General features: G+C 40.4%; 2 protein-coding genes across 2 annotated transcripts; both read right to left on the bottom strand.

Moving 5' to 3' along the window:
• Positions 1-105: 105 nt before the first annotated feature.
• Positions 106-5,860, bottom strand: cyb5r2 (cytochrome b5 reductase 2; the record flags this gene model as incomplete). The annotated part of the gene is made up of 9 exons (XM_080002356.1): positions 106-278; positions 2,020-2,119; positions 2,861-2,946; positions 3,183-3,266; positions 3,377-3,506; positions 4,255-4,361; positions 4,813-4,885; positions 5,037-5,189; positions 5,846-5,860. 9 exons carry the CDS (start codon positions 5,858-5,860, stop codon positions 106-108), a joined length of 921 nt encoding a protein of 306 aa, XP_079858482.1.
• Positions 5,861-5,980: 120 nt separating this feature from the next.
• Positions 5,981-27,138, bottom strand: LOC307231593 (ovochymase-2; the record flags this gene model as incomplete). Its single annotated transcript, XM_080002358.1, has 22 exons — positions 5,981-6,098; positions 7,371-7,482; positions 7,588-7,753; positions 11,376-11,688; positions 12,401-12,573; positions 13,032-13,086; positions 16,399-16,534; positions 17,863-17,976; positions 19,144-19,275; positions 20,351-20,444; positions 20,678-20,811; positions 21,271-21,414; positions 22,168-22,301; positions 23,087-23,177; positions 23,300-23,332; positions 24,159-24,360; positions 24,886-25,064; positions 25,144-25,239; positions 25,448-25,450; positions 25,908-25,938; positions 26,889-26,986; positions 27,060-27,138. The coding sequence occupies 22 exons, from the start codon at positions 27,136-27,138 to the stop codon at positions 5,981-5,983; spliced, it is 2,637 nt and encodes an 878-aa protein (XP_079858484.1).
• Between the last annotated feature and the right edge of the window lie 723 nt (positions 27,139-27,861).

The following is a 27,861-nucleotide window of genomic DNA, read 5'->3' on the forward strand; positions in this document are numbered from 1 at the left end:
CACTCTGAAAATGTCTATCTAATGTGATCTTACAGTTTGAGGTTTAACATGGTATGTGATTTGAAACTATTACTATTCACTGAGGAGAGTTAAAGTAGCCAGCAGCTAGTATGCAAAGATGCCATCCGCTTTATATCCCAGTTTATCCAGATTGGGCAGACAGGAATACTGGATCATGGGTGGAGGACCACACAGGACAACGAGGACGTCATTTGATGCAGGAGGAAGGTGGACCTTGATCATGTCGCTGGTTATAAACCCTGAACTGTAGCTCCAGTCTGCAGAAAAATACAATCACACGATCATACATACATTCTAATTAATAAATACATGTGTTATTTCCCAAGAGATGCTCAAAGCTCTTCAGATAGACCACGTTTTGTTATATGTGTGCGAGCATAAAATGGAACTAGGTTTTTAACCGATTGTAATCACGTAATATTTCAACTATGCCACAATCAACATGTCAAATGTCAATATTGCGCTTTCTATTCTCTTTCTACTTTCTTTCGGGGAGGTTTAAGTGCTGTTATCAGGGCCGTTTCTATGCAGTTGCATAGGGCCCCCGAAGCCACCAGGGGCCCCTAGGCTGCAATTTATATGTTAAGTATTTATCAATTGCAATGTTTGCCTTAATTTTGATTCCTTAAATTTGTTCCTAACATTTAAAATAAACATTTAAGGAGAATGCAGCATATGTCCAATTTACAGTATGCACGTTTGAGAGATGTTACAGTAAAATACCGATTGGATAAATCCTGTCAGTTTTCAGGAGTCTCTTGATGTTGGGGAGCCTCTGTGTCTTCCACTTATCATTTTCTGTAGGTTTAAATGGCTGGGGTCAACTTGAGATGTTTGATTTGAATTTGAGAGAAAAAAAGCCTCTTTTCCTCTTAATGTGCACCAGATTGATCCTTTTAAATGTTAAATGCATGCCCCCAGACGACCTTAGAGGGTTTGGAATCCCCCCATCATAGTTCCACAAAATAGGGGCCCATTTTCATAGGGCCCCCAGAAAGCTAGAGACGGCACTGACTGTTATGATAGTACAAACGAAAGAAAAGTACTCTTTGGCTGGAGTAACTCCCAAATCCTGGATCATTTAAAATATTTTTTCGGTACGGCGAAATCGTCTGGAATTTTACATCACAAATAGGGTGCATATAGGAGCAATAAAACAATGGAATGGGCTGTTTTAGAGAGGGGGCATGATTCAATCACATAGACCAGAACACAAGAATAACTTCAAATTAAAAAATGTAATATGACAAAAATGTTTTTATTAGGTCTCCCGACTGAGAAAATGGTCAAATTTTTGCTTTTTTTATTTTTTTCAGTAATAGGTTAAAATACATGGAAAAAAAATAAAATGGAAATTGGTTTTCATCGACAATTGAGATGGTCCAATAACCAACCAGTGCAATAACACTTTATGCGGTAGGCTTCTTCTGCTTCTAATCTACAATTAGTTCCATAATGGGTTTTCCCCACTATGGGACTAATGGACATGAGACGAGACAAGACAAAGTATGTTGCTGCAGTCCTGCTCCTCATAAAAAAGGAACATTATTACACACACAGGAAGTTTTAATTGCTCTTGGGATTTATGCCAAAAGACGAGAGCGTTTTCCTAAGCCGCTCCCAGGGCCTGTTTGTGATCTTGTAGAACCAGCACCACCCCTTAGCCCAGGAGGGATCATTTTTCCTCTCTCGATACAGTTCTGTTTCTTGTTTAACTCGCCAATGTTGACAGTCAGCGGTATCTGCAGTGTTGTTATAAGCACACAGGCCTTGAGAGGGATTTCTTCACTTTTTTTAAGTAATGTTTTTTTTCCATGCCATTAATCAACATTGGTTTCACCCATTTCTCTTTCTTATCCCTGGACACCTATGTGCCCTACTGGCCACCAACTATTTTGTATGAATTAAAGATGTGCCTTCCAGATGAGCCTGTCAGACATGATGTCCGAGGCCATTTGGTCTTAGTTTTAAATATTTGTAAGGAAGCGACTGGCTTACCTTTCAGAGGTCTGTCCAGTGTGAACCACAGCTTGAGTTTCTCAGGGTGATTCCTATTTAACTCCTCCAGCTCCTCCCTCAGTAGAATATCTGTCTCAGTCTAAATAACAGAGGAGGGAGAGAGAGAAATGAGAATGGCTGATCCAAAGGATTATTCTCTGCCCGTATACCTGTGATCTACTGTATAAACATGAGCTCAGGTCATATTTTTCAATTGCAAAGGGATTTTTGGAGTATGTATGCAAATTGAGCTAAAACTTTCACGAAAAGTCACCAATCTTTTAACCCCAACTACAGAGAGCTCAATTATTTTCCCAGTGAGCACTTCTGAAAAGGAAACGGAATTAGACGCAACGTTATGCTGGCTTAGTGGGAAATGCTGGATATTTAGGATATTTAGGATATTTCTCTTTCTGTTTCTTTTCTAGCATTTGGAATTGTTTGCTTACATGGTAACAAGCAGATATTAAAGTGCAATCCGTTAGATTGTATGTGTGGATGACACTTCAAGTCCCAGAATTCCATTCAAAATTAAATGTTCTTTTTTTGGATTTCTCATTCATATTGACAATTTGCGAACAACAATGAGCTATGCTGTCTATTTATGCATGCCCAAATGCATTCTGGGTGGGAAGGGAGGATCCCGCCACCAATAATGGGAACAGCATATAGAGGAGGGCAAATAGATTAAATGTTGAATGGCTGTTTCTAAAACAGTACCAGCTACAAAAAAAAGTCTGAAACATGGAAGGTTAAAATATTTTTTTAACACAATAATCTTACACTTATTACAATTAACACTTTAAGCGTCCCTCAGGTGAAGCAAATGCAAAGGACTGACCTGGTTGGCAAATATGAGCGAGCACTTGGTGTTGTCTGAAGGGTCGGCTGTGATGCTGCGAATCAGCTGCAGCATGGGAGTGATGCCTGAAAAAGTAAGAGAGTCACATCATTATAGAGATGTAGGGTCGAGGGAATAAGTTGATCAGAAATGTTCTAATGATCTATTATCTATCTAAGTACAACTGAATGTAGTGTATATCATTCAGTTATATAGAAGCACATTAAATATAAAGAAGATTATTACAGTAGTTCATTGATTGTACTCTGAAAAACTGCATGCATTAAATAAGTTTGTGTCTTAGCAGAAATGAACAAATAACCTGTGCCTCCAGCAATCATCCCAATATGTTTTAAGGTCTTGACCTTGGGCTCAGACTTCTTGTCGAGTCGGATGGAGAATTTACCTGCAGAGGTGAGGGGCATCACAAGATGACAGCGTGCAAAAAAATAAATATTCTCGGACACAATCTTCCTTCTCTTTCTATATGCCTTAATTTCCCACTAAGCTCCATACCCTTCCCCTTGTACACCAGCAGTCCACTGGGTCCGCGGAAGTCGATGGAGTCTCCGACGGCCATGTTATCCAGGTACTGAGACATCTTCCCTCCCTCCGGGAATGACGGGTGGGTGTTCTTGTAGTACACCTATGAAGCAGGTTCAAATGATGGCATAATATGATATTCAGTTTTAGTGAATACATTTTTTTCCAACATTGGGGGCTCCATTGACACTTTAGTTGAAGGATCACAGAACACACGAACAAAAAAATGTCTGAAATAAGACTGATTCCATAATAAAGATAATAATAATATGTATAATAATATTTATAAAAATTCTAACAACAATTATAATGTTATAATAATAATAATAATAGTGTAATAATAATAATAATAATAATATTTATAAAAATTCTAACAACAACAATAATAATGTAATAATAATGATAACACTGTAATAATAATAATAATAATAATAATAATAATAATAATATTACTGTAATAATAATAATGATAATATAACTAACATTATATATGCATTATATATATATGCATACATGTTACTTTCTCAAAACAAAAGTTACAAAGAAGTCAAAAAGAAAGAAAGAAAGAGAGAAAGAAAGAAAGAAAGAAAGAAACCACCAGAAATGACCACATAAAAGAGACAATTTCCTGAGTCTGTAGATATTTAATGGAAATCTTGCGTTCTTTATCAATTAAGAGATTGACATTATTCACTGTAATCTAACATTATATGAACGATTATTATTAATATTATTATTATAATTATTATAATTATTATTATCATTATCATTATCATTATCATTATCATTATCATGATTATGATTATGATTATGATTATGATCATCTATGGATTTTCAGCAGTTCTAAGCACCTTAACCACGAGGTCGACATGTCCCTGGTCCTCGTCACTGGAAACCGGGGTGTAAGCTCGGACCACCAGGGCACCATTCACCTTGGCTGACAGGTACACATGCTGGCCTGGGATAGAGGAGTGTGTGTGTGTGTGTGTGTGTGTGTGTGTGTGTGTGTGTGTGTGTGTGTGTGTGTGTGTGTGTGTGTGTGTGTGTGTGTGTGTGTGTGTGTGTTTGTGTGTGCATGGGTGTGCATGTGTGTGCATGCGTGTGTGTGTGTGTGTGGCAAAGTTTCAGAAGACAAGAGGATAGGATTAGATAGTCTTGCATAACTAGGAGGCCATAATATAAGGATAGTTCTACATGTTCATGACGTTTTCAGTGGTTTAACCGATAGCGGCGTGCTGTGGGATTATTTCAACGTAAAATGTGTGTAAAAAGGTTTGGGGTTTAGCAAGTTAACTTGGAATGATACACTGTGACATCCTGTGTCTTCAGTAGCTCTGCAACCACAGCAATGCCACTTCGGAAGCGTTTACATGGAATGATAGATGGAAAGAAGAACGTTGAGACGGTACCTATGGGCAGCCCAAGGACGTGGCTTGGAGACGGCAGGCCGAACCGAAACTTCTTGGTGTCATGGCTGATTTCCTGTATGAAGACAATGACTTTTTTTCAAGCCAGCACACAACCCACACGCATGCAGAGGACATGGTCCTCCCTCAGATCTCCACTGGGTAAACATTAGTTAAATCTGGCAATGCTTCACCGCTGTGGCCCCTCATGAAACAAATCGGTCTACCTCTTTCTCTAAAAGACGGAGCGGATATTTGAGGGTGTTATCCTGCAGAGTGATGGGCTGTCTCCTCTTCTTCTTTTCTCCTCCGGATCCTCGGAGGAAGAAGTACAACACCGCGACCGCCACCACGGTCAAAGCCACCACCACGGGGACCGTCTGTGGGGAACAATCTCACAGTTAGTGTGTGCAGGAACCTAAAACATTATTACAAACATATCAGTGCTGAGCTCCTCAAGAAAAACGTACCTTTTCGTTTTCGTCTAAGCCTTCAGTTTTCATTCAATTGACCTTTTTAAAACTGCCGACAATTTCAAGTTTGTGCAGGAAACCTGTGTACCAGCTGAAGTGCTGCATACAATTTCAATATCGATATTTAATGTCGTTTTGAGTAAATTAATGACATCCGCCACAATCGCTAGAAAACCGTTGTATGGTATATATTATATTACAAATATTTAATTTAATCTGACAACAGAACGTTGTACTCGGCAGAGGATGGGTTGCACCAACCAGGATTAAATTAGCCTGACTTTGGAGCTGATCGAGGATTAGTTGATCCAGGCTTCGAACACACATGCACGGGTCAAACTTAGAAAGTAAATTGAGAATAAAAACAAGATTAAAAAAAGATTCCTGATACATGTTTTTTTATCTTTTATCGGGAATTAAAGTTTGGTGCAACAGGATTAATTCCTAAACCTTGATTTAAACCAGGTTTAGACCTAATCCAGGTTGGATTAGTCTCAAAAATGTCAAATAAGGTTGAAATATGTTTAAAAAATAAAAATAAAAAAATCACAATTCAGTCTTACCGGACTCTGATCCATGACTTCAGTGCGTCGGCGTCCTGCCCCCAGCACTACCTGTGCGATCAGAGTCCAGGTGCTGACGCCCTCTCCACCGCCCCCGCTCCCGCCGCGTGGGGCCTCTCCGAGGGGGGCGGGGTTTCAGCATGTGGGCGCGGTCAATACAAGTCCGAGGAGCCAATAGGACGTGAGCTCTCGCCGCCACACGCGCCGTACGGCGGGGCCACAGGCCAGAGGAGAGTAGAGCCACGTCACACCACTGGGGGGGCGGAGGGCAAAGGAGGAGGCGGAGAACCGTTGCATTGCGTGGCGCTGCACACATTCTTTTTTTAAATAATAATAGGTGGATAAAAACATATAACAATTACACGTCATAAAACAATGCATTTGTCAAAACACAGGTTGTTTTGAAAGGCTCTTCATCTAGGTGATAAAAAACAAAACATCAACATGATTTTTCCTCGCAAGGTGCATTGGTTGACAGAACATCGGTTGTAACTTATAAGTTTACTTATAAAACTGTTGAGGGGGTTGTTTAACGTTTAACTGAAGGGCCTTTGTTTACTGCGCCCTCTACTGACATTAACTCACTAACACTGACATTGTCAATGTTGACATTCTCCCCATGCATGTCCAGGCCTCTCCGTAGAGGTTGTTTTTTTTTAGGTTAATATCGAAAGGTCTCCAGCTGATGAATGACAACGGAAAACAATTCAGGCTCAAAGTAAAGTTTATTAAAAGCATAACCTGGTTTTCAAGTGTTTCTGAGTGTGAGCAGGTTGGATCCCACATTTTATTGGATAACATTGGTTATGTAGTAGAACTGAAGTACAGGCATTCAATGATGACAATTCATGTATATCATGATGGTGTATATAATTTGATATTCAGCATGGGTGTTATGTTTGCCATAACAAGATGTGTTTCCTGTAGAAAATAAGTCTAATAAATGGAGCTTCAAGGGACACAAATTAGAAGAGAAGAAAAGTGATACATATACAGTATATAATGTATAACATATAGTATATAATTTTACACATGATCAAGGTGCAAAGCATACAGTGTGATGGTACAAAAAATGATATAAAACCTTTAAAAGCAGTTAAGATTCACAACCAATTTTTTGGTTAATTAAAAAGTTGTCATCAACGCTGCAAGGCTCTTCTCCACCTCGCTGTTCTAGCTCCTTGGATGGAGAAAGATTGATTGAGTATATGCTCTTTAGACTTTGTAATTACGGTTGTAAATGAGGCCCCAGATCTGTGACTGTGACAAGTTACCAGGATCCAAAAAAACTGGAGTTAGGGATGAAGTACGACAGGGTTCGATTTCTGGAGTTCATTTTCATACATGACTTGTGCTACAGCATCATCCTTCATCATCATCATCATCATCATCATCCATGCTCTACACCTAATAAAATTGAAGCTCAATAAATCTTTATTTACTACCAGAGTCTTTAGGTTTTCCAGGTTAATGGTTTGATTACACGGCGAGGACGGGTGAGAACTCAGTGTTTTAATGGTGCCACCCTGAGGATTCCCTCTGACTGTCCTCATCGTCGGAAAGTGTCTCCCCATTGATGTCTGGCTCCCTGGTGTCCCCCTGCTGAGACCCAGTTCTGCTGCTGGGACGCTGTTCCACTGTGAGAGAGTGCACAGAACAATGTACAAATAAAGAGCGAGAAAGATCAGATCTTTGAAATTTTGAACAAGAACGGAGGAGAATTTGAGTGTTATTTTCCATACCACCGGTCTGCTCCTGTATCCAGTCACCGAGTGCTGCCACCGCAGTGAAGATGGCCGGGGACTGTAAACTTCCACAGGCCTCCTCACGCCTCGGCCCACTCAGGAACCCCAGGAGCACGGGGCTGGAGTCAGATCCGGGACACAGCAGGGCCACGCCCGAGCTCCACTTTAAGAATAGAATTGATTATTATTATTATTATTGTATAACAATTCTAATAGTTGTATATATATGACATTAACCACCTTTTATATATATGTAAATATATATATATATATATATATATATTTTTTTTTTAATAATATTTATTTTGGTAAACTGTTTTTTCTCATGATTAAAAAAATTATAAAACTAATTATCAATTGAATTTTGTTTGTTGTTCATTTTATGCTCCTATCATAGCATGAAGCTATAATAGTGCATGTCTACCTGTTCCAGAGGAGATATCTTTTCATAGGTATAGAAACGTACCGCGTTTGCCATTTGACGTACAGGTGGTGGAGCTAATCAGCTCTATGCCAAAACATTAACCTTCTGAATAGCTACAACTCCTCTGGGCCATGCAGGCTCTGATCTATGAACAGAGCTTGACGTCACATTGCTGGAGCAAGCCGCCATATTTAGGGGATCACTCGCTTTGACTGTGAATGTTGGTCTGCATTTTTCAGTAAAAGATGGCTTGGAAGTCTTGTTCGATGAAAAACTGCCACAGAAAATCTTGCAAACACCTTTTATGAAACCTTGACCCTTCTTTTTTATTCATTCCTTTCTACATTTTTGTACATTTCAGCTATTTCTTTATGCAATTGAATGGAAGTGATCCTCCAAAAATGCCAACCGGAGTCCATAGCAACAAATAGCAACCATCAAACTTCCCAAGCCCAATAGGTAACATCAAGTGTAAATTATTTAGAATTGTAGCTTTTGTAAGTTTCTCCGAAAATGTAGATTTATATATCGGTTATACTGTTATAAAGCCGTCTCGTTGGCATTTAATTGTGAAAAGTTATTCCGCAATGCATTTTTCCAAACAGTCTATCTTGACTGTTGACCGATTACTAATAACATTGATAGCACTATTAACATTTTTATAACAAAAAATTGTTATTGTTTGGGGAAAATTCTCTGAAATGTACAAGTGAGTGGTGCATTCAAGATCCAGCAAGGTGTCAGAAAAATACAAGCTGTAATATGGTAATTACTCATAGAAATACCACAACGTTTTTCGTATAACATGGAAATGAAACTTATTGAAAATGTAATTCAAATGTAATTCACGGAAAAAAGTCACCACTAAAATTACCTACTTAAGCTAGACTATTATCGTAAACCTCCCTAAATACGTAAGCCTGCGCAAATCTGTCATAATTGACCCACACAAGACACAACGTTACCTACTGTTACTGAGACGCTACATGTACTTACACACAAGGTAAGTTATAACAATGACACAATTTGGTTTACAGTAAAAAATAAACATTTTTTTTAAATAAATGTCATGTATAAACAATTTCCTGCAGATAAACACAACAGATTTAAATGAAAAGACAGGTGTTAAGTATTGACAAATGCTTCCATAATAATTAGAATGCCAAATTAAGGTTAAAGTTCCATATATGTTGTCTCCATTACAATATATACAAGTAATCTATTAAACTGAATTTCCCAATTGTAGATTATTAATAGAAAAAATACAATGAAGTAGTAATTACAACTAAAATTGTATATATTATGTTTATACAATAACAAGTTCAAGATCAAGATATTGTTTGTCACATACATATACACACGGTCATACATATATGCAGTGAAATGTCATGACACCCAGTGATTACATGTTTTTGTTTTTTTTAGGCAAAATAATTACAATCTTTGCTTTGTCATTGTTACAGATGCTACAATATTGACAAAAATTGGCATATTGAGAACACAACCAATGCCATAAAAATCTACCATATGTCTCTAAGTGATCGTGAAACAACAAAAACTTGTAACTGATGCTAGATTGCACGAAAAATTGTAGTGATCTTGTATTGATCTTAAAACACCGTTCTCAAGAAACTGTAACACGTACCTAAAATGAATCAACTGGACTCTGTGTATTACTGCCTGCAGCTATATTTATTATTTATTATTATATTATATCATAGTATTGTGGTATTATAATAGTATATTATATTCAAGTATTGTTTTGTAGTATGGTATAATTATATTATACTATGGCATTACTATATTATATTATTGTATTATCATATTATGGTTTTGTAGTATTGTATTATTAAATTATACTATTGTATTGTATTATATTATATTATACTATTGTATTCTTATATTATAGTTTTGTAGTATTGTATTATTATATTATACTATTGTATTCTTTTATTATAGTTTTGTAGTATTGTATTATTATATTATACTATTGAATTGTATCATTATATTATATTATACTATTGTATTGTATTATTATATTATATTAAAGTTCTGAAGTATTGTATAATCATATTATATTTAAGTATTGTTTTGTATGTGTCAGTGTCTAAAGTGAATTAACGAAGATGAAAATAAAATATTTCAGATAAACATATTTGTGACTGTTTAAGGAGGGGGGTGGCTTCTTAACGGAGCCTGGGAAACAAAAATATTCTTGTTTATTTTATTAATGAATTGATTTAATTATGAATACAATAATAAGTAACCAGGCGGCTTTATAACATTATGAAAGATACAGAAATCTACATTTTTTTCGAAACTCACAAAAGCTGAAACTCCAAATAAATTACACTTGTGTTGCCTGTAGTGCTCGGGAAATTTGACGGTCGCTATTTTTGGAGGATCGCTTCCGTTCAATAGCATAAAGAAAAAAGCTAAAACATATGAAATGTACAAAAATGGAGAAAGGATGGGAGAAAAATCAGGGTCGAGGTTTCACCTAAGATGGTTGCAAGTTTTGCTGTGGCAGTTTTTCACCTGAGCTGATTAGATGCACCCCAGTAATTCATTTAATTCCAATAAGTTACCGGTATCATGTTCAATTGCACACGTTTATAACAAACCAAATTTCAAGAGAATCGGTTCAGAGTTAAGCGAGTTACAGTCGATTTTGTAGAGAAGTCTGCATCTCTCAATGCACATTGTATTTGTCTACTAGCGGATCTTGACCGCTTCAATATGGCGGAGGAGCAGACGCATAGCGGCGACATACAGCAGCGGCCAATGAGGTATCTACGTTTCTATATCTATCTATGCATCTGCGTCTCTATTGACATGGAGCATTGAATCGTATACATTTGGATAGACGGTAGAATTTTCCCAAAACCAGTTGATGGAAACCTAATTCGTCTTTTATTCCTCCCAATTACGCTTAACATGCTCGGGGGGAAAAAAAAAAAAACAACCCTTCAATTTGGATAGAAATGTAGGACTTAATGTGGAACCTTACCATTTTTACTAAAACGTGCCACGGTCAGCCCAAATAATTGCGATCAGGCGATTATGACTTCATAATGCGTTTGTCTTGACTATGCCTCGCAATTGGGGCGGCTGGGGCGATGACGTCATCAACCCCTTGGCACGAAGGTGATCCCAGCACCAGGCGGCGCCATAGAGATGCTATGTTGTATGATTTTTTTTTTTTTTTAAACTGATATTTCTGCTCGTACACTGCGTAGGATGAGTGACACCCTAACTTTTGTATATTGTGTGCGTGTTTATTTAAAAAAAAAAAAAAAAAAAATCGATTGAATTTGACGTTGGTGTGAGTCAAACACAGAATGGCGGCCCTTTCCCTCACCGTGCAGGGGTGCGGCGCTTGGTTCTGTTGCGCTGGGACGACGCACAGCACCGCGCCGGCGGCAGTGGCGGGGGAGTGCCGGGCGCAGTCGCCGCGGCCCATCACCCGCACCGCGGCGTTCCGCGGGTCACCTACGGACACGGACGCGAACCACAGGGGGCGGAGGAGGGTAACTGCGTGGGAGGTCCCCGTCAGAGGTGGCGAGCATACAAGCGACCGGTACCGAAACGACTGGTTCTCACCACTTCTGTACACAAGAGCGTTCATTTCAATTTGTAGGCGTTCATTCACACTCGTAATTTGGGCTTCGACGCTTTAATGTAGAGTAACCCACAAGTCCAAAGGAAGAAATTGGAAAAGATGCCGATGTATGTGGCTATACACTGGATTTGTCCCTATCCATAGTTGAATTAAACCACATAACTCCTAATTCAATGGCCATGGTGTATGCGTAAAGTGGATTCAAATCATTTCATTTTTAAATGAAATTAAATTAAATCGAACTTAAAAATGATTATTTATACATTTTTTCGGAAATTAAACACTTAAACATTTATAAGGATAATTTATACCCATACCAATAACATATCCTGTGCATATAATCACATTTGTATATTCTGTACAGTTTTATATGTTTGACTGTTTCTGTTTTGTATTTTTGGGCTATTTGTGTATAGTCGTATTTTTTTTAATTTAATTTACTTTTTGTTCAATTTTATATTAACATTTTTTTCAGATTTTTTTTTTAATGCTAACCGTCTATAAATACACACCAATGATCACCATGACAAATCCCTCGTACATGTAAATGCGCCTGGCAAAATAAACTCATTCTGATTCTAAATTAAATACAATTTCTAAAATTCAGGCAATGTACTGTAAATATTGTTTCACAAAAGTGAACTTTATGGGAATCAGTCAACCACAAAACAGTTTGATGGAAGAGAGCGGAGGATGTAGTGTGGAACTTCTGAACGTTTTGAACCGCAGCCTGCTGGGTAACCTTACCTGCAGGCCCCGCCCACCCTGAGACCCTGCACACCTGGGCAGGTGACGCGACTTCCTGGTTCCACCAGTAGACAGTCTGAGCATGCGCAGTGGGGCGCAGTGGAGTGACGAGCCGGAGCAGAGCGGCATCGTAGCCCGCCGAGGCAACGTCGTACCTTGGGTGGACGACAACCCTGGCGACGTGACGCCTCTAGTGGGTGCAACACACACAAACACACGGATCATGTATATACTGTAAAGACAGAAAATCTCGCCTGACAAATCATACCCACAACAATAAAGACGAGTACACGCTGTTGATGGAAAAGGAGAAATTGACTATACATAAGGACACAAAAATGAGGAAAGAAAAATAACATTGAGGAAAAAGCAAAAAAGAAAATAGTAGTTTAACATAACGATTGTTGCAAAAATGAATAAGTATAATGGATACAAAAAAGATTCATACAATGAAAACTCACTATATTAAAACTCACTGATACTGACCTTAAATTAAAGTAGAAGCTATGATCTAATATGGCTTCCCGATTTAACATTTACCCAGGGATTGAGCTAAATGTCAATGAACAACAAGGGACATGGAGGAAAGGCAAGATCACACTCTGAACACACACATACACACACACACACACACACACAGATCTCTACCTGTTTCACAGGTCCTGTGGTCACCACTGACAGTCGATTTAAGTATCCCTCATCTCTGGAAGATGTTAAATCACACAGAAACACATTAAATATACTGTCTCTCTGTTTCTTTAACTACATGTCCCATAGGACACCTATAACTATGTTTATTCCACCTGTTGAATTCATTTTTGGACTTTTAGCCACTCACGCCTGTGAAGGCATGGAGATGTTTAGGAGAGATGGCAGTGGGTTTTTTTTAAACTAGATTGTTTAACACAATCTTGGAAAGTGAGAGGATGCCTGAGGAGTGGAGAAGTAAACTGGTACTGATTTTCAAGGAATAAGGGTGATGTGGAGATCTCTAGTAACTACAGAGTTATAAATTTGATCAGCGACAGTGTGAAGTTGTGGGAAAGAGTATTGGAAGCTAGGTTAAGAGGAGAGGTGATGTTTAGCGAGCAGCAGTATGGTTTCATGCCAGGAAAGAGCACTACAGATGCAATGTTTGCTTTGAGAATGCTGATGGAGAAGTATAGAGGAAGTCAGAAGCAGTTGCATTGTGTCTTTGTGGATTTAGAGAAAGCATATGATAGGGTGCCGAGAGAGGAAGTGTGGTATTGTATGAGGAAGTCGGGAGTAGCAGAGAAGTATGTAAAAGTGGTGCAAGATATGTATGAGGGCAGTGTGACAGTGGTGAGGTGTTCGGTAGGAGTGACATGAATTCAAGGTGGAGGTGGGATTAGATCAAGGTTCGGCCCTGAGCCGTTTCTTGTTTGCAATGGTGATGGACAGGTTGACGAACAAGATCAGGCTGTAGTCTCCGTCGACTGATGTTCGCAGATGACATTGTGATCCGTAGTAAAATTAGGGAGCAGGTTGAGGAGAGGTGGAGGTATGCACTGGAGAGAAGAGGAATGAAAGTCAGTCGGAGCAAAACGGAATACAGGTGCGTGAATGAGAGGGAGGACAGTGGAATGGTGAGGATGCAAGGAGTAGAGGCGGCAAAGGTGGTTAATGTCATATATACTGTGTGTACATATATATATATATATATATATATATATATATATATATATATATATATATATATATATATATATACATATATACTGTATATACACTGCATACATATAACAGTTTAAAATTATGACAAAAAAAATAGCAGTTAGGTAGGGACATAGTGGGCGGCTGTGATCTGGCACGTTACGCTATTGCCTTGGTCTGCTTGCGCCTTATGCTTGCCCTGCAATCTCATATTAGCTTAGAACACATACACACCCACACAAATCTTACTCGAAACAACACACCACCAGAGCAGGGTCTGCGGGGCAAGAGAGGTGCGAGTGACTCGGGTTAGACATGATCGGATGACTTGCACCCCCACGCCCCGCAATTTCTACTACATACACAAAGCAAACATGAGGGTTTTCCGGAGTGGTGGTGCTCTGGCCGGGGGGTGACCAGGTGGGCCCCCTGCCAGCTGTGTTTGGATCCTGGTGGCCTGCCCCAGATGCCGGGTAGTTTCCGGCCTGCTGTGACCTGGCGGGGCTGCAGAGAGCACTGCTGGGTGCTTTCCAGGGCCTCCGGGTGGCGGCTCGTCGTGGTGGATGTCAGTAGCAGTGCAGGGCGGCTGCCAGCCCTGCTCTGACTGTCCGGATTTTCTGCTGCGGGAGCCGGCAGTGGTGGAGGGGCAGCATGTCAGGCTGTCAGCGGGTATTAGTGAGGCTCTGTCTGCCCTGAAATGTTGATGTCGGGGTGCCCTGTGTCGAGTGTACTCTACTCATTATGGCAGGCATCACCGTTGCGCCTTTCCATGGGTGGGCATGGGGGCCCTGCCGGCTCGCCCGATAGGCATGCAATTCGGGGGGAGTGTCCATCTGTCCGTCGCGACGCCCAGCTCCGGGCCTGTGGTCCTTGTCCGTCGCTGGCGGTCTGGGTTCTACACTTGCCGGTGCGTCTTATGGGGGTGAATTGTATGTGTGTGCTTCAGGGGTGCAGGGTCATTTTGTGCTCTCTGGGACTGGATTGTGCACGTCAAGGTCGTGTGTGCGTGTTGCTCTGCTGGTTCTTGGCTTCACTGTGGTTTGGGGGTTCTTGTGTGGCCGCAGTGCATAGAGCTCGGAGTGTTCTTGCGGCCAAATAACTAATTGGGACCAATCCCTTGCACTCACAGGTGGGCTCATTACACACACACACACACACACACACACACACACACACACACACACACACACCTAAACAGGCTCCTAATTGCGTCCTGCTCCTTTCCTCTCCTTTACTTCTATAACTATCACAGGAAGAGGCCACGTCCCGTAATGACTGTTCAAATTTTCATTGATTTAATTCATGTTTTGTCGAATACATGTTGTCGTCAGATGTTTGTATGTTTAGGTTTTTTCAAGTACATGTTCTTCTCCCTTTTGGAGAAATAACGATGATTAGTGGTTTGTTAACATGGTGAAACAGACCTGCCAACCTGCATGCATTATGTGTACCAACTACGCAATTATTAGTCAAAATACAGAGGTACGAAATGCCAGCTAAAACTATGATTTTTTTTTTTAAATATATATACATATATATACACATAATCAATCAACCAATACAAAACAATACAGTACATTTATTGGGTATTTAAACTACATCCCTTGGATTGGAGCAGATGTTTGTATCACCTCCCTTTCCTCTCACTCAACATTGGCTGATACACAGCGCACTGAGCGGTACTTCATTATCCACCGAGGTGTAACGCTGCATTGTGAGGTAAAATGGGAAGTGGGAGCGTTATAATAAAGCACAAAAATGTGACCGTAATGTTAACATATAAAAGGTGAGATACACCAATCAATCGGCCATGACCGGAATTGGTCGGTTTTCACCGGGTGATCATTGGTCGTTGATCTGTGCATCTCTAGTTGGTGAACAAGTTTGATAACTTTATGAGATGATGCATTTCAAGGGTTTATACTAATGAGATTAATTTGTATACTGTATAAAGTTAGCTGTAGTAGCTCTCGTATGGTGTGATGAGCCTTGTTACAAAACTTCTATGGTGTGAATAAATGAGTCATTTAGCTGCAGTAACTCAAACGCTATTACACTTACACTACTGTGGTACTCAAAATATTTTCCAAAGGTTGGCAGGCTCACAGCAACGAAAATAACAATACTAATTGCAATTAAAAGCTAATATTAGACTAAAAGAAAAAAAAAGATTCAGTTGGAACACATTACTACAACTCTGTTTGTGTGTGTGTGTGTGTGTGTGGGCGTTTTCCTTTGAGAAATAATTGAACTGTGCTTTCTGATGGTTAGAGTTGTCTGTTCTCTCTTGTCACTGTTTTTGAATTGTTAATAATTATGTCGCTGTGTACACATAACTCACTGGCCCCGGGCGCAGCATGCAGGGGCCAGGATCCAGAGCTCCTGCAGGACGATCCCGGTGCACAGGGGGTCCGCATCCAGGAGAAGGTGCACCATCCTGGGCACAGCTCCACCCTCGTTCCCCTCATTCACCAACACTGTAAGATAGATAGATAGATAGATCGACAGACAGACAGACAGACAGACAGACAGACAGACAGACAGACAGACAGACAGACAGACAGACAGACAGACAGACAGACAGACAGATAGATAGATAGATAGATAGATAGATAGATAGATAGATAGATAGATAGATAGATAGACAGACAGACAGACAGACAGACAGACAGACAGACAGATAGATAGATAGATAGATAGATAGATAGATAGATAGATAGATAGATAGATAGATAGATAGATAGATAGATAGATAGATAGATAGATAGATAGATAGATAGATAGATAGATAGAGGCAGAAACCCGCAAATGTTTGTCTCCAAACATATCACCTATTCGGGCAAATATTTGCCTCATGAAAGTCTTTTGACCGACGTTGTTTTGTTCTCTACAACTGTCTGTTAAGGAGCTATAAGACCTGCAATAGAGTCAATATTGACTTTGCATTGTTACTCAGAAGTTTGATCCCATTAATTAGTATGTAAATGACAGTGTTACAACTGCTCAGTGAAGCTGCCAGAACAGGGCAACAGTGAGACTTTACTTTCCAAATGAACTCACTTAATTCATGTGTCTCCCCTTTCTTTTTGTGTAGTTGGATAAGTTGAATACTTAATAAAAGGCTAGGGTTAGGCTAAGGGTTAAGTCCCTCCAAAATATTCATGGTGTCAGCCTCTACAATTGCTAAAATGTCTGCAAAATTGCAATACTGTCCTGAACAGCTGTCAGGCAACACCGTTCATCGCCTGTCTCACTATTTCCAGCAAGTCAGGTTCCTGAAGAAGGCTGTCGATCGACTAGTCACAGTTTTTGATAAAGTATACCCATACACACTTGTAGAATAACCTGTTTAAACTAGCTATAGCACACCATTAATAAATCTCTTGCAATTCAACTATAGCTCCAACTCTTCTAACGCTCTAAACACTTAATAACTATGTGGTTAACGTAGTTGCTCTGCATGTACAGTATGTGTGCGTATTTGTGTCTGCCTAGTTGCTGGACACAAAAAGTGTCCATTTTTCCTAGTCAAGCAATGAAGTAAGTGTCTTAGCGTGACAACACACATGGAGCCACGTGTCTTGTGTCATGTGGGTGCGTGGGTGTGTAGGTGTGTGTGTGTGTGTCTGTTCCTCCGCTTCCTCCATATTGGTTCATGGCTTTCCCTCCAGTGCCAAATACCACACCCTCAACACACTTTGTTGGCTCCACTGTGTGTGTGAGAGAGAGCAAGAGAGAGGGGGACTTCTGACTGAGAGAAAGAAAAATGGAGGAGCGAGAAAGATCATACACAACATCTACCCACCATGCGACTGGACACGTCGGAGATTAGACGCAGAATCGGTGGCTCGGCCCGTCTGTTCGGTATTTTGTCCGTTTGTCCCCGTTGCTGCGTCTTTACTCTCCTTCTCGTGGAGATCTATGGAAATGCACAGGAGTGTTGGTTTGCTGAGGTGCACAGCGGTTTTGTGGACCCTGCTTACTGGAACCTCACTCCAAGAGTCCAGAGAGACCAGCGTTCCTCAGGAAGAACACTGACATTTCGAAGGGGCGCAAACATCTCCACAGCTCCCAGAAATTCATGACAAGGTGAAGTGGGTGCAAATGCAACGTGGAGAGAGACGATACCAAATTCAGTTCCATAACAAGACAAGCATTAGAGGTCAACACCTGGATGGAGCAGTAGAAGTGTAGGTGTGGTCACCATGGTCACAGAGCAGCATGTATCCATCCAAAATGCATGCTTGAGACCTCAATGAAAGACTTGAGATGTGCAAAAGTCACAAAACAGAATGCAGAACGCACTACCGGGAGGTTTCACCCTGGTAGCCTATAGTAAGAAGAACAATGCAAACCTGTTATTAGAAGCAACACCACCTGCTTTAAACAGTGATAGACACTTTCTGGAATGAATAGCGCGGGAATTGCATTTATCCCTGTCATTTAAACAGTGCCTCCTCTGTCTCACTGTTATCCTCAGCCAGTCAGCAGGAGCTGGTGGAAGACGAATGGGTCTTCTGACCACAAAACAAAATGGCAGAGAAACACAATGACGTTTTTAAAATGTGGTCACTAAGTGAAGAGTGGCTAGTTACTATGCTTCTCTTTTGAAATGGCCTCAGGTCTTATCTCTTGTGAAGTTGTCAAAGAAATTTAGCAGAATTTGTATCACATGAGCAACTAATTGGAGCCCCCACATAAAATCGTGTATTGTGTCTGAGAAAGGACAATCCTGCGTTACTTTTTGCTGACTCCTGTCCGTCTCTCATTAATTGCAAAAACTAGATTTGTTTGGATCATAGACTTAAATCAGTGCTATAGAAATCAGGAGATGAATGTGCAAACACACACACACACACACACACACACACAACCACCTTTGCCAACCAAGGTGTTGATAAATCATCTCTCCCACCCCCTCTCCATGGTATGGAAGCCCTGAAAGTCAAATTTACTTTTACTTGGCCTTAAAGGGCTTCCATACTCTGCTCCACATTGTATATTTTCTGTCTTTACTACATGGTGCACTCTCCTCACTCCACTCTCCTCTCCTCTCATCCACGCCTCTAGAAAAGGAACACTGTACCTGCATGGCTGATGAAGGCCAGCGTGGCGTGGAAGCCCCTGCGGGCGACAGTGCCGTCCGAGGAGAACAGCAGCACCATGACGTGGTCGTAGGACAGCACCGCAGGAGGTACCACGCTGCCGCACAGCACCGCTGCATACAGTAAACTTTTTAGTTTGTGCGCTTCCCTTATTCAAAGGGAAATACGTTAATTTGTCCACGTGTGGAGATCACATCATAGGTATCTCATTATTCTTGTACTTTTATTTATTTCTTTTTTTAACCTGTGCTGTCAGCATGCTGGGCATACAGCCCAGAGTATTTGTACAGTATGCCATTGCATCTAGGACAGAGTTAGTCTGCAAGTGTAGTTCAACTTCTCAACCTACAATATCACTCTTTATTCATACTTTAATCACCAAGAACTGCTGCAATAAGTCTTTATTCTTGTGATTTCAGTGCTGGTCTGACAATACTTTCAGCCAGTAAATTATTGTGTTTGGATCTAAATATCATCATATCATACTTAAAACTACATCTATAGAAGTATCTATACAACTACAACTACAGCATATCATTAATTATACATTTGCAATATATTGCAATATGCAGTTTATTATTGCTTTGTGTCATCTAATGTAAAACATACTTTCCCTAAAAATGTATTAATAATATATATTTAGCAATATATTTAAAACAATATATTAGAATAACATCATATCTTAAATATAAAAAATTATGTTGATATATTTAAAATATACTGGAATAATAGAGATATGCAGCCATTATTTTTTCCAATTCTATATGTGAAAAAAACAGTTTAATATATTGCCATACAGTACATTGCAAAAGAAAAAATATATATATATACTGTATATATATATATATATATATATATATATAAAAATTTCAATACATATATTCAAATGTATTTTTTTTATGTATTGCATAATTTTCAGATATATGTCTTTGTTTCTATGAAATTAAATCATTAATGTAACATGACACTGAGTGTCTGTGTACTGGATAGTACACTCATGGAAATAATGCTGCTCAACAGGAATTGATGCATTTTACATATTTGGAAGGAAGAACTACTATGGATTACTACTAAAGGAAGCGACTATGAATAAAAGCTATTATTTTAAATGTTTCCCACAAAAATAAAATTCAGGAAATGGATTTTATTTGATTTCAACGAAACGACCCACGGATATGTTCACCCTACCGATCTCCTCCGTTCCCTCTGAATTCCCCAGGACTGAGAGGGAATCGTACACGCAGCCGTCTGAATCCTCCACGTCGAAATCGACAAAATCCAGCTGGGGTGGGAGCACATGACACAAGTCTGACTCCATCAACTCAGTTCATGAACTGTACTTGAAAATGGTCCTCAGTTTGTTAAAAATTATTTGGTTGCCAAATATGAGTTGAATATGGTGGAGTTTGTTCTTTGGTTGCCAGTTAAGTGGCGCTCTAGAGAATGAACTGCAAACATGTTACAGCAGTAACTGTAGCTGCTCACACTGTAGTGTGTGTGTGTAGTGTGTGTCACCTTAATAACATAGCCCTGTGGAGCGTAGATGACCCAGCGGAACATGGAGTCATTTCTGTAGAATTCTGGGTAATTGGGGCTTCGAACAACACTCTCCTCCCCGACAATGACCACTGTACCGTTAACTGGATTAACTGGATATGCGCGGACAAAGAAGAAGAAACATCATGATGACACTAATACAGTAAGTAAGTTATTATTGTAAGAATAATATAAATAATGTAGGAATAATAAAGCAAATTAAGTATGCCTTTACCACAGCTCCATACTCTGTGTGTGTGTGTGTGTGTGTGTGTGTGTGTGTGTGTGTGTGTGTGTGTGTGTGTGTGTGTGTGTGTGTGTGTGTCTCATAGGGTCAACGGTGAGGAACCATTCAGGACTGCAACTGTGTGACTATTCATGTATGACCATGAATGTGTGCACTCAGTACAGCATGCGCTGGGGATGCACCATTAGCACTGCCGATCGCCAACTCCAAGTAGTAAGAAGCCAGCACTAAGCAGACACTACAGACTGAGTCCATTCATTTAATGACTGACATATCCAGTGATGCACGACATGCAAACAATTAATATTTTTTATTTTTTCCCAACCAGACACATGATGTCCACTGACGGCGCGATGCCTCACGACGAACCCACTTCCTGTTCCACTGACATCCGATGAGAAAGAAAGCGTTGCACTCTGGGAGTTGTTGAAAAGCACCGGCCCGGGTGGGACGCTCCCACAGAATATCCCTAAAAGACATCAGAGGGATCGGTCACACTTAAGAACAATTTCTAACAATAAAATAGAAAGATATCATATCATGGATATTTTTTTACTGAGTAATGACACTGATTTTAGAGTTGAGAGAATATCCCATTCATTAAAAAAAAATACAATTCACTTCATTTTGATTTTACTTTGTGTGAACAGATTTTATACAATTTATCTAAATTTATCCTATCTGATCACAAATATTTCTTATAAGATAAAAAAAACCTATATCTCTTATTGCATGTGGACATTATTTTAGTGTTACGTGATGATATGCGTTATTTTAGTGTTTTGTGAAAGATAATTTTTTTGCACAGTCAGAATGTGATTTGTTGGTGCAGGTTTTCTCTCCCGCCCCAACAAACACTGTCTGCTTCGCCTGACCCACAACCTGAATGTGCAGTTGAACTTTTTACAAGGAGCCACGTGAGCACCGGTGTGCAGCCTGGTGATTGACAACCACACATGTGCTGCTCTATGGCATCTCTCCAATGGGATTAGTCAAACCACTCGGGGCTGGCACTTGTCAATACAAGAATTCTACACAGTCATTACAGTTATAGCACAGTTGTAATACAGCCACAACACAGCTATTACACAGTTGTAACACAGTGATGACACTGTTACTAAACTGTTATAACACAGTTATTATCTTATCTGTGTATCTGTGTGTGTGTGTGTGTGTGTGTGTGTGTGTGTGTGTGTGTGTGTGTGTTTGTGGCCTGCCTCACCGACAGGCCGGTTAGCACCCAGTGAGACGGTGAGTCGGTCGTAGAGACAGCTCGGGTCGTTCTCCAAGTCAAAATGATCGAAGTCCAACAGAATGCTGAAACCAGGAGGGACGCTGAGGAACCAGGAGCACAGCCTAAACACACAGGAAAACTAAATTATATCTGATTATATCTTTATATATGGAGGAGCTTAGAGACTGGCTGGGTGACCTATGCAAATTTGATTATCAATTTAAAGCAATACATATTACTGGTGGGAAGAAATGTACTTGAATGCGTCATTTGTATTTTTGAAATGCAAAAAAATGCTTACATTTTAATTTAGCCATTTATGTTTTCTCATCAGCAACTTTGGCATTTGCTTGTTAGTGTCAATTAGATAAAAATAACATATGATAACACTTTAATTAATTTATTATTAACTATTAATCCCCGGGAGCTAAATTAAGGTGTTACAGGAGCAGAGTTCACAAGATAATAAAAATAAACTCAAATAAAAACACAGAAAGGAAATATGTACACATCTATAAACAGAAGTGAGAAGGAAAAAAATAGCAAATTAAAATAATAAAAATAAAATAATATTAAAGAAATAAAGGAAATTAATATTCAAAAACATTGAAAGAAGAAGAAGAATTACAATTTAAAAAAACAAATATTATTGGTAGTGAAAAGGCTATATCACATATTACACCCATCATCATTTACTGCTGATGAGACCACTTTTTGACCCAAGGTATATTATAATAATATAATAACAATAATAATAATAATAATAATAACATCACAGTATGGCTTCTTGTTGTACTGTTTACTAACTTCAATGTGATGTTTTCAACCGGTCCTATAAGTGCATAGTTTGAATTTATTTTTGCACAGTATTGAACCTAAATTGAGTTTGTTATAGATTTTCACTCACTCGTTGTTGCCATAGTGACGACCTGGGAGGGCAGGGTTCCTGATGATGCCCACACCGCCGGACACAGGGCCGTCTCTCACGCCACACAGTCCTAAACCACACACACACACACACACACACACACACACACACACACACCAATACATATGTAAAATACTGAAAGCATTTTTTCCACCATGAACTTTTTTCCTTCAAAAAATGAAAACAACTTACGTGGCAGAGCCCTCATCTTGTGTTGACCATCAGCTAAACAATATATGAAGATAAAACAAATGATAACACAAATATTAATATTTGTATCGTACTGTCTGTGGAGTTCTGACATATATTATGGGGTTAAGTGTATTATACTCAGAATAAACTGTATACACAAAATTGATGTACCATTCCTGTTGTTTTCTATAATTGTAAATAAATATTTGTATTTATGTATGGGTAACCAACCAACCACTGACCTATGAAAAGAATAGACATAGTCAGCACATTAGGAGTGAATTGTGAGGGTTGAAGCCATTTGCATGCTAAACCAGCAATAATGTTTAACTGCCGCTGTCAACGCTTTTACTGGCATGCAGATTTTCATTGAGGTTTTGAACCGCATCGTGCTACCTGGTCCTGAGCCAATCAGTTTACAGGTTTTTCTGCGGCCTATGCAAGGTTGCCAGGTCTGTGAGGAAACCAGCTCAAAACGGCCAATAAAACCAACCCAATACATGAACTCAAAATATGCCCATGCCAAACCATATAAACTGGTTTTAAAGTCCAACAGCCTCGCTATAATTGCTATCACAACACTTCAAAGGTAGCCCAATTCCATAGGAATACCACGAACATGGCAACCCTGGGCCTTTTAAGCCAAGTCAACAGCAACTTGACTTTCAGGCATTTTTTACAGTGCATACTTGGAGTTAAATCTTGACAACCTTTGATAACTACATCTTTATTTATATATATATATATATATATATATATATATATATATATATATGATATAGGACACAGAACAAATGGAATATACGCTGAAAAAAGCAGATCTGTCCAGCTCACTTAAGCCTCTTCACCCGCTCCCTACCTTCCCTCAGTTTGCCGTGGATCCACGGCAGCAGCAGGCCGACGTCGGTGAAGAGCCCCGGGGAGCCCCTCCTGGGCGGAGGCCGGCTGTGGTTGTTGCCCCAGCTCCGGCCGCAGCCCTTTCCCCAGGAAGTCACTCCCGCCGCCGCCCAGCGACCGCTCCCCCGCCGCACCTGGCACACCAGGGGACCCCCCGAGTCTCCCTGGAGACAGAAATGAAAGAGAGAGAGAGAGATGAAAAGAAGGGATGGTGAAAAAGAGGTGATAGGGTGAAGGGTGAAGGGACATGGGAGACGGGCCGCCAATGAGATGAGGAAAGAGTCAGGAATAGACAGATTGAGAGTGAGAGTGAAAAGAGAATCCTGTTTTGTCTTTGGAGGAAAGGGGAGATGCTGGCAGTCTCAGATATTTCAGTTGATCCAAGGCACTCACAAGGAATATAATCTTAAACTCAAACCCCAAAAACCAGAAACCAGTGAAATGGGTGGGAGGAAAACATGGCAGGACTTTTAATATCTGAACCTGGAATTTTCCAACTCTGATCAAAAACTCAAATTTGAATCGATGTGGTGCGTGTCAGTAGTTTCCTCAGCGTGGCTCGTGTCAAACGGGTCCTGGGTCGATCCCAGACGTACCGACAAATGCACTTAGTGTCTTCCATAAAAGTGCCTGCTTGGCGATGTAACGTAAAAAAATGGAAACGTATCGTTGGTCGAGATTTGTCATACCTGACAAGCATCCTTTCCTCCTCTTTCTGGCCCGGCGCACAGTACGGTCGCCTCCGGAGATGGTCTGCCCCGCACCTGGCTCTGAAGGGAAGTCCTGACAGTCTGGAGGACCCGTCTGCACCTGGCTGAATCCACCAAGTCCAACTGGACCTCTCTCAGAACGGCTGGAAGACGACCCCCTGGCAGTTTTGAGAACATTACAGTAGATTGAATAAAATCGACAGCTTTTCCTTTCTGCGTATTGCTGAAGTGTCTTACTTTCTCTCATCCTGCCCCATCCGGCCACAACACAGCTGGTTTTTGAAGGGAAGTTCTCTCCGGGCAAGGGAAGGCATATAGGTTGGACATGGGTTCCTAAACGGAATTTTGAATTGGAGAGTAGAAACAGTACAAATTACACAACACAACAAATTGTTGCATTTAAAACAGCCAAGGTCTCATTTTTGTGTCTTTTAAATTTTACTTATCATAAAGAAGCAGATGAACCTTTTAAATAACTAGAGCTTTTGAGATGCTGAAAGGTGTATTTCCCTAATTTTACAGGAGCTAGGCTAGCTGCTACCCCCTGAATCCATGCATTGAGCTAACACAGTTAGCATTCAGCCTGTGGCTATCTCAGTACTGGACACACAGGGATGAAATTGGGTTTCACCAACTGGGGAAAAAAAAAACCTGCCCATTCGAATGCGCCCCTCCAGGTACAGCAGGGCTATGTCGTAGTTCATGGGAAATGCGTACTGGAACTTCTCGTGGACCAAGAGAGTCTTGATGAAGAAGGTCTGCTCCTCCTCGTCACGTACTCTCTGGTCAAACTCTCCGGCTGACACTGTCACACCACTGAGATGATCTCTAGAGAGTGTGGAGAAATCAAACCAATGAGTTCAGCTGGTTGACGGGCAGGAGAATGTAGGTCAAGTTCCTTACTTCAGTTTCAGTCTGTATACCTTAAACCTACCTGGAAGTCGATGTGAAGCAGTGGGCAGCGGTCATCACCCAGTGGTCTGTCAGTATAGCCCCTCCACAGAAATGCGACCCGTTGTTCCGCAGTGAAACCTGCAATTTTAAGCCTCATGTTTTTTCATGTGAGTCAATGGGACCGGAGACCAGGTTCTAAATGGAAGGCTCCTCAGTGGCTTCAAAATGTGTTTAACCAAGGTCAGCCACATCTTGGCATCCATGTTGCTTGTGCCTCCGTTTGAGTGTAGTGCAAAATGTGAACATTCATTCTACTTCAAGACTCTTGGAGCCACTACTTCAGCTACTTCTTACATCCTATAATCCAGCATCCACCAAAATGACAGTTCCGTCCCATAAGCTTAGGCTACTCAAGTCAAGTGAAGCAAATTTCTATCGCCCTTAATCACAATCAAGACCCAAACGGTTCCTCAAACTCCTGTAAAAACTGCTTGGAGAAGAAATGGAAGAATCCTTGAGAAGTGGTCATAAAAGAAGGAATCCCCTTTCCAGGATGGCCCGGCTGCACTGGACACAGAGTGGGCAACATTGTTAGCATCATATAACAATTCTTGATTGTTTTATATTACAGCATATACCACGCTTTATTTAACTAGACACTATGTAAGTCTATTGTGCTGATGCGACCAGTCCAGGGTGGTTTAGAGACCATTCACCACAGATCTCCTGCACCCTAACTTTGTAATCTGTGGACATGGTTTCTAGATATCGTCTATATTTAAACATTGCATTTCTTTAATTATGGACTAGATCATTCTTCTACAAGCTGGTTTGATTCGTATCCTGTAATGACATCACTCAGAGGTTGATGTGCATGCTGTATGGCCGGCACTAAGCAACAAACAAGTATTTTCTTGAGCAGCGGCCACGGTAACATTTTCCGTTCTCCCACCTCTATAAACCCAACACCCACAGACAACAAACACACACAAGCTGTTGTTTTGTTGATTTCTTTGCCTAAACCATTGTCAGCTGCGAGTCAACGGTTTAGGAGAAAACAAGCAGAAATGAAAGAAGTAATGACTGACCAGCCAGGGGTGCGATCCGTATCTCGCTTCGGTCCCTCCGACAACCCTCAGAGCGCTGGCCATGGGGCTCCTCCCTTCCAGGGCCCTGCATTTAGGACCTGGGTTGGGAGTTGGGGGTCAAATGAATCTTTCTGGTACACGGAGACACGCAAGGAGAAACCTCGGACGTACCTGTATGTGTTCGGCCTGTGTGGAGCCGAAAATAGAGGCAGAGCAGCGTGGCGATGACCTTCATCCTCCAAATGAGCATTGTTACCGCATCCTGCCAGGAAGACAAATTGATTGGAATGCCCCCCTCCCCTGTTTGGGTCTGAGAGAGAGAGAGAGAGAGAGAGAGAGAGAGAAAGAGACTCTTTAACAAGACAGTAAAAAATAAAAGGAGCTGAGGCCTACTTGGAGGACTCCAAAAAAGGTCACAGCGGCAAAAACACCCCAACGTGCCAAGATTTACCGATAGTAAAATGCCTATTATTTGACAGCGATAATAAAATACTGACGTTTGCTTTGTCTTGCTTTGAACTCAAACATGGCAAGTGCAGATATCTTTTGTACGAGATCTTGAGGAGATATCGTGGCCAGCTGTGATAGATTATTAGGTTATTATTGAAATAATTCAGGTTTAAAGAATTTATTTACTTTGGCTGGTCACCCATGAGGATGATAAAGGCTCTTCAACTTGATGAGGTTTTTCCATCGTGGTTAATGTCAATTGAACGTAATGCAGAAGAGGGACGTGAAGGCCTTCCTAAATATAACAAATCCATTTTTTTCATTGATAAATGTGCCAATATGAATTAGACCATACAAGTACCTACCCCCTACAAAAAGGGTATCATTAAGGGTATCAGGTAAAAAGTAATCATTTTTGGAAGTTTTCACCATGACAAAAAAACCCCGCACCAAAACAGCTTATTCTGCCCTTTTAGTCTTGAAAAACAGATGGAGCGCCTCATATGGATGTATCCCCTTGTAA

Source organism: Zeus faber (genome assembly GCF_960531495.2).
Source record: "Zeus faber genome assembly, chromosome: 6".
NCBI lineage: Eukaryota > Metazoa > Chordata > Actinopteri > Zeiformes > Zeidae > Zeus > Zeus faber.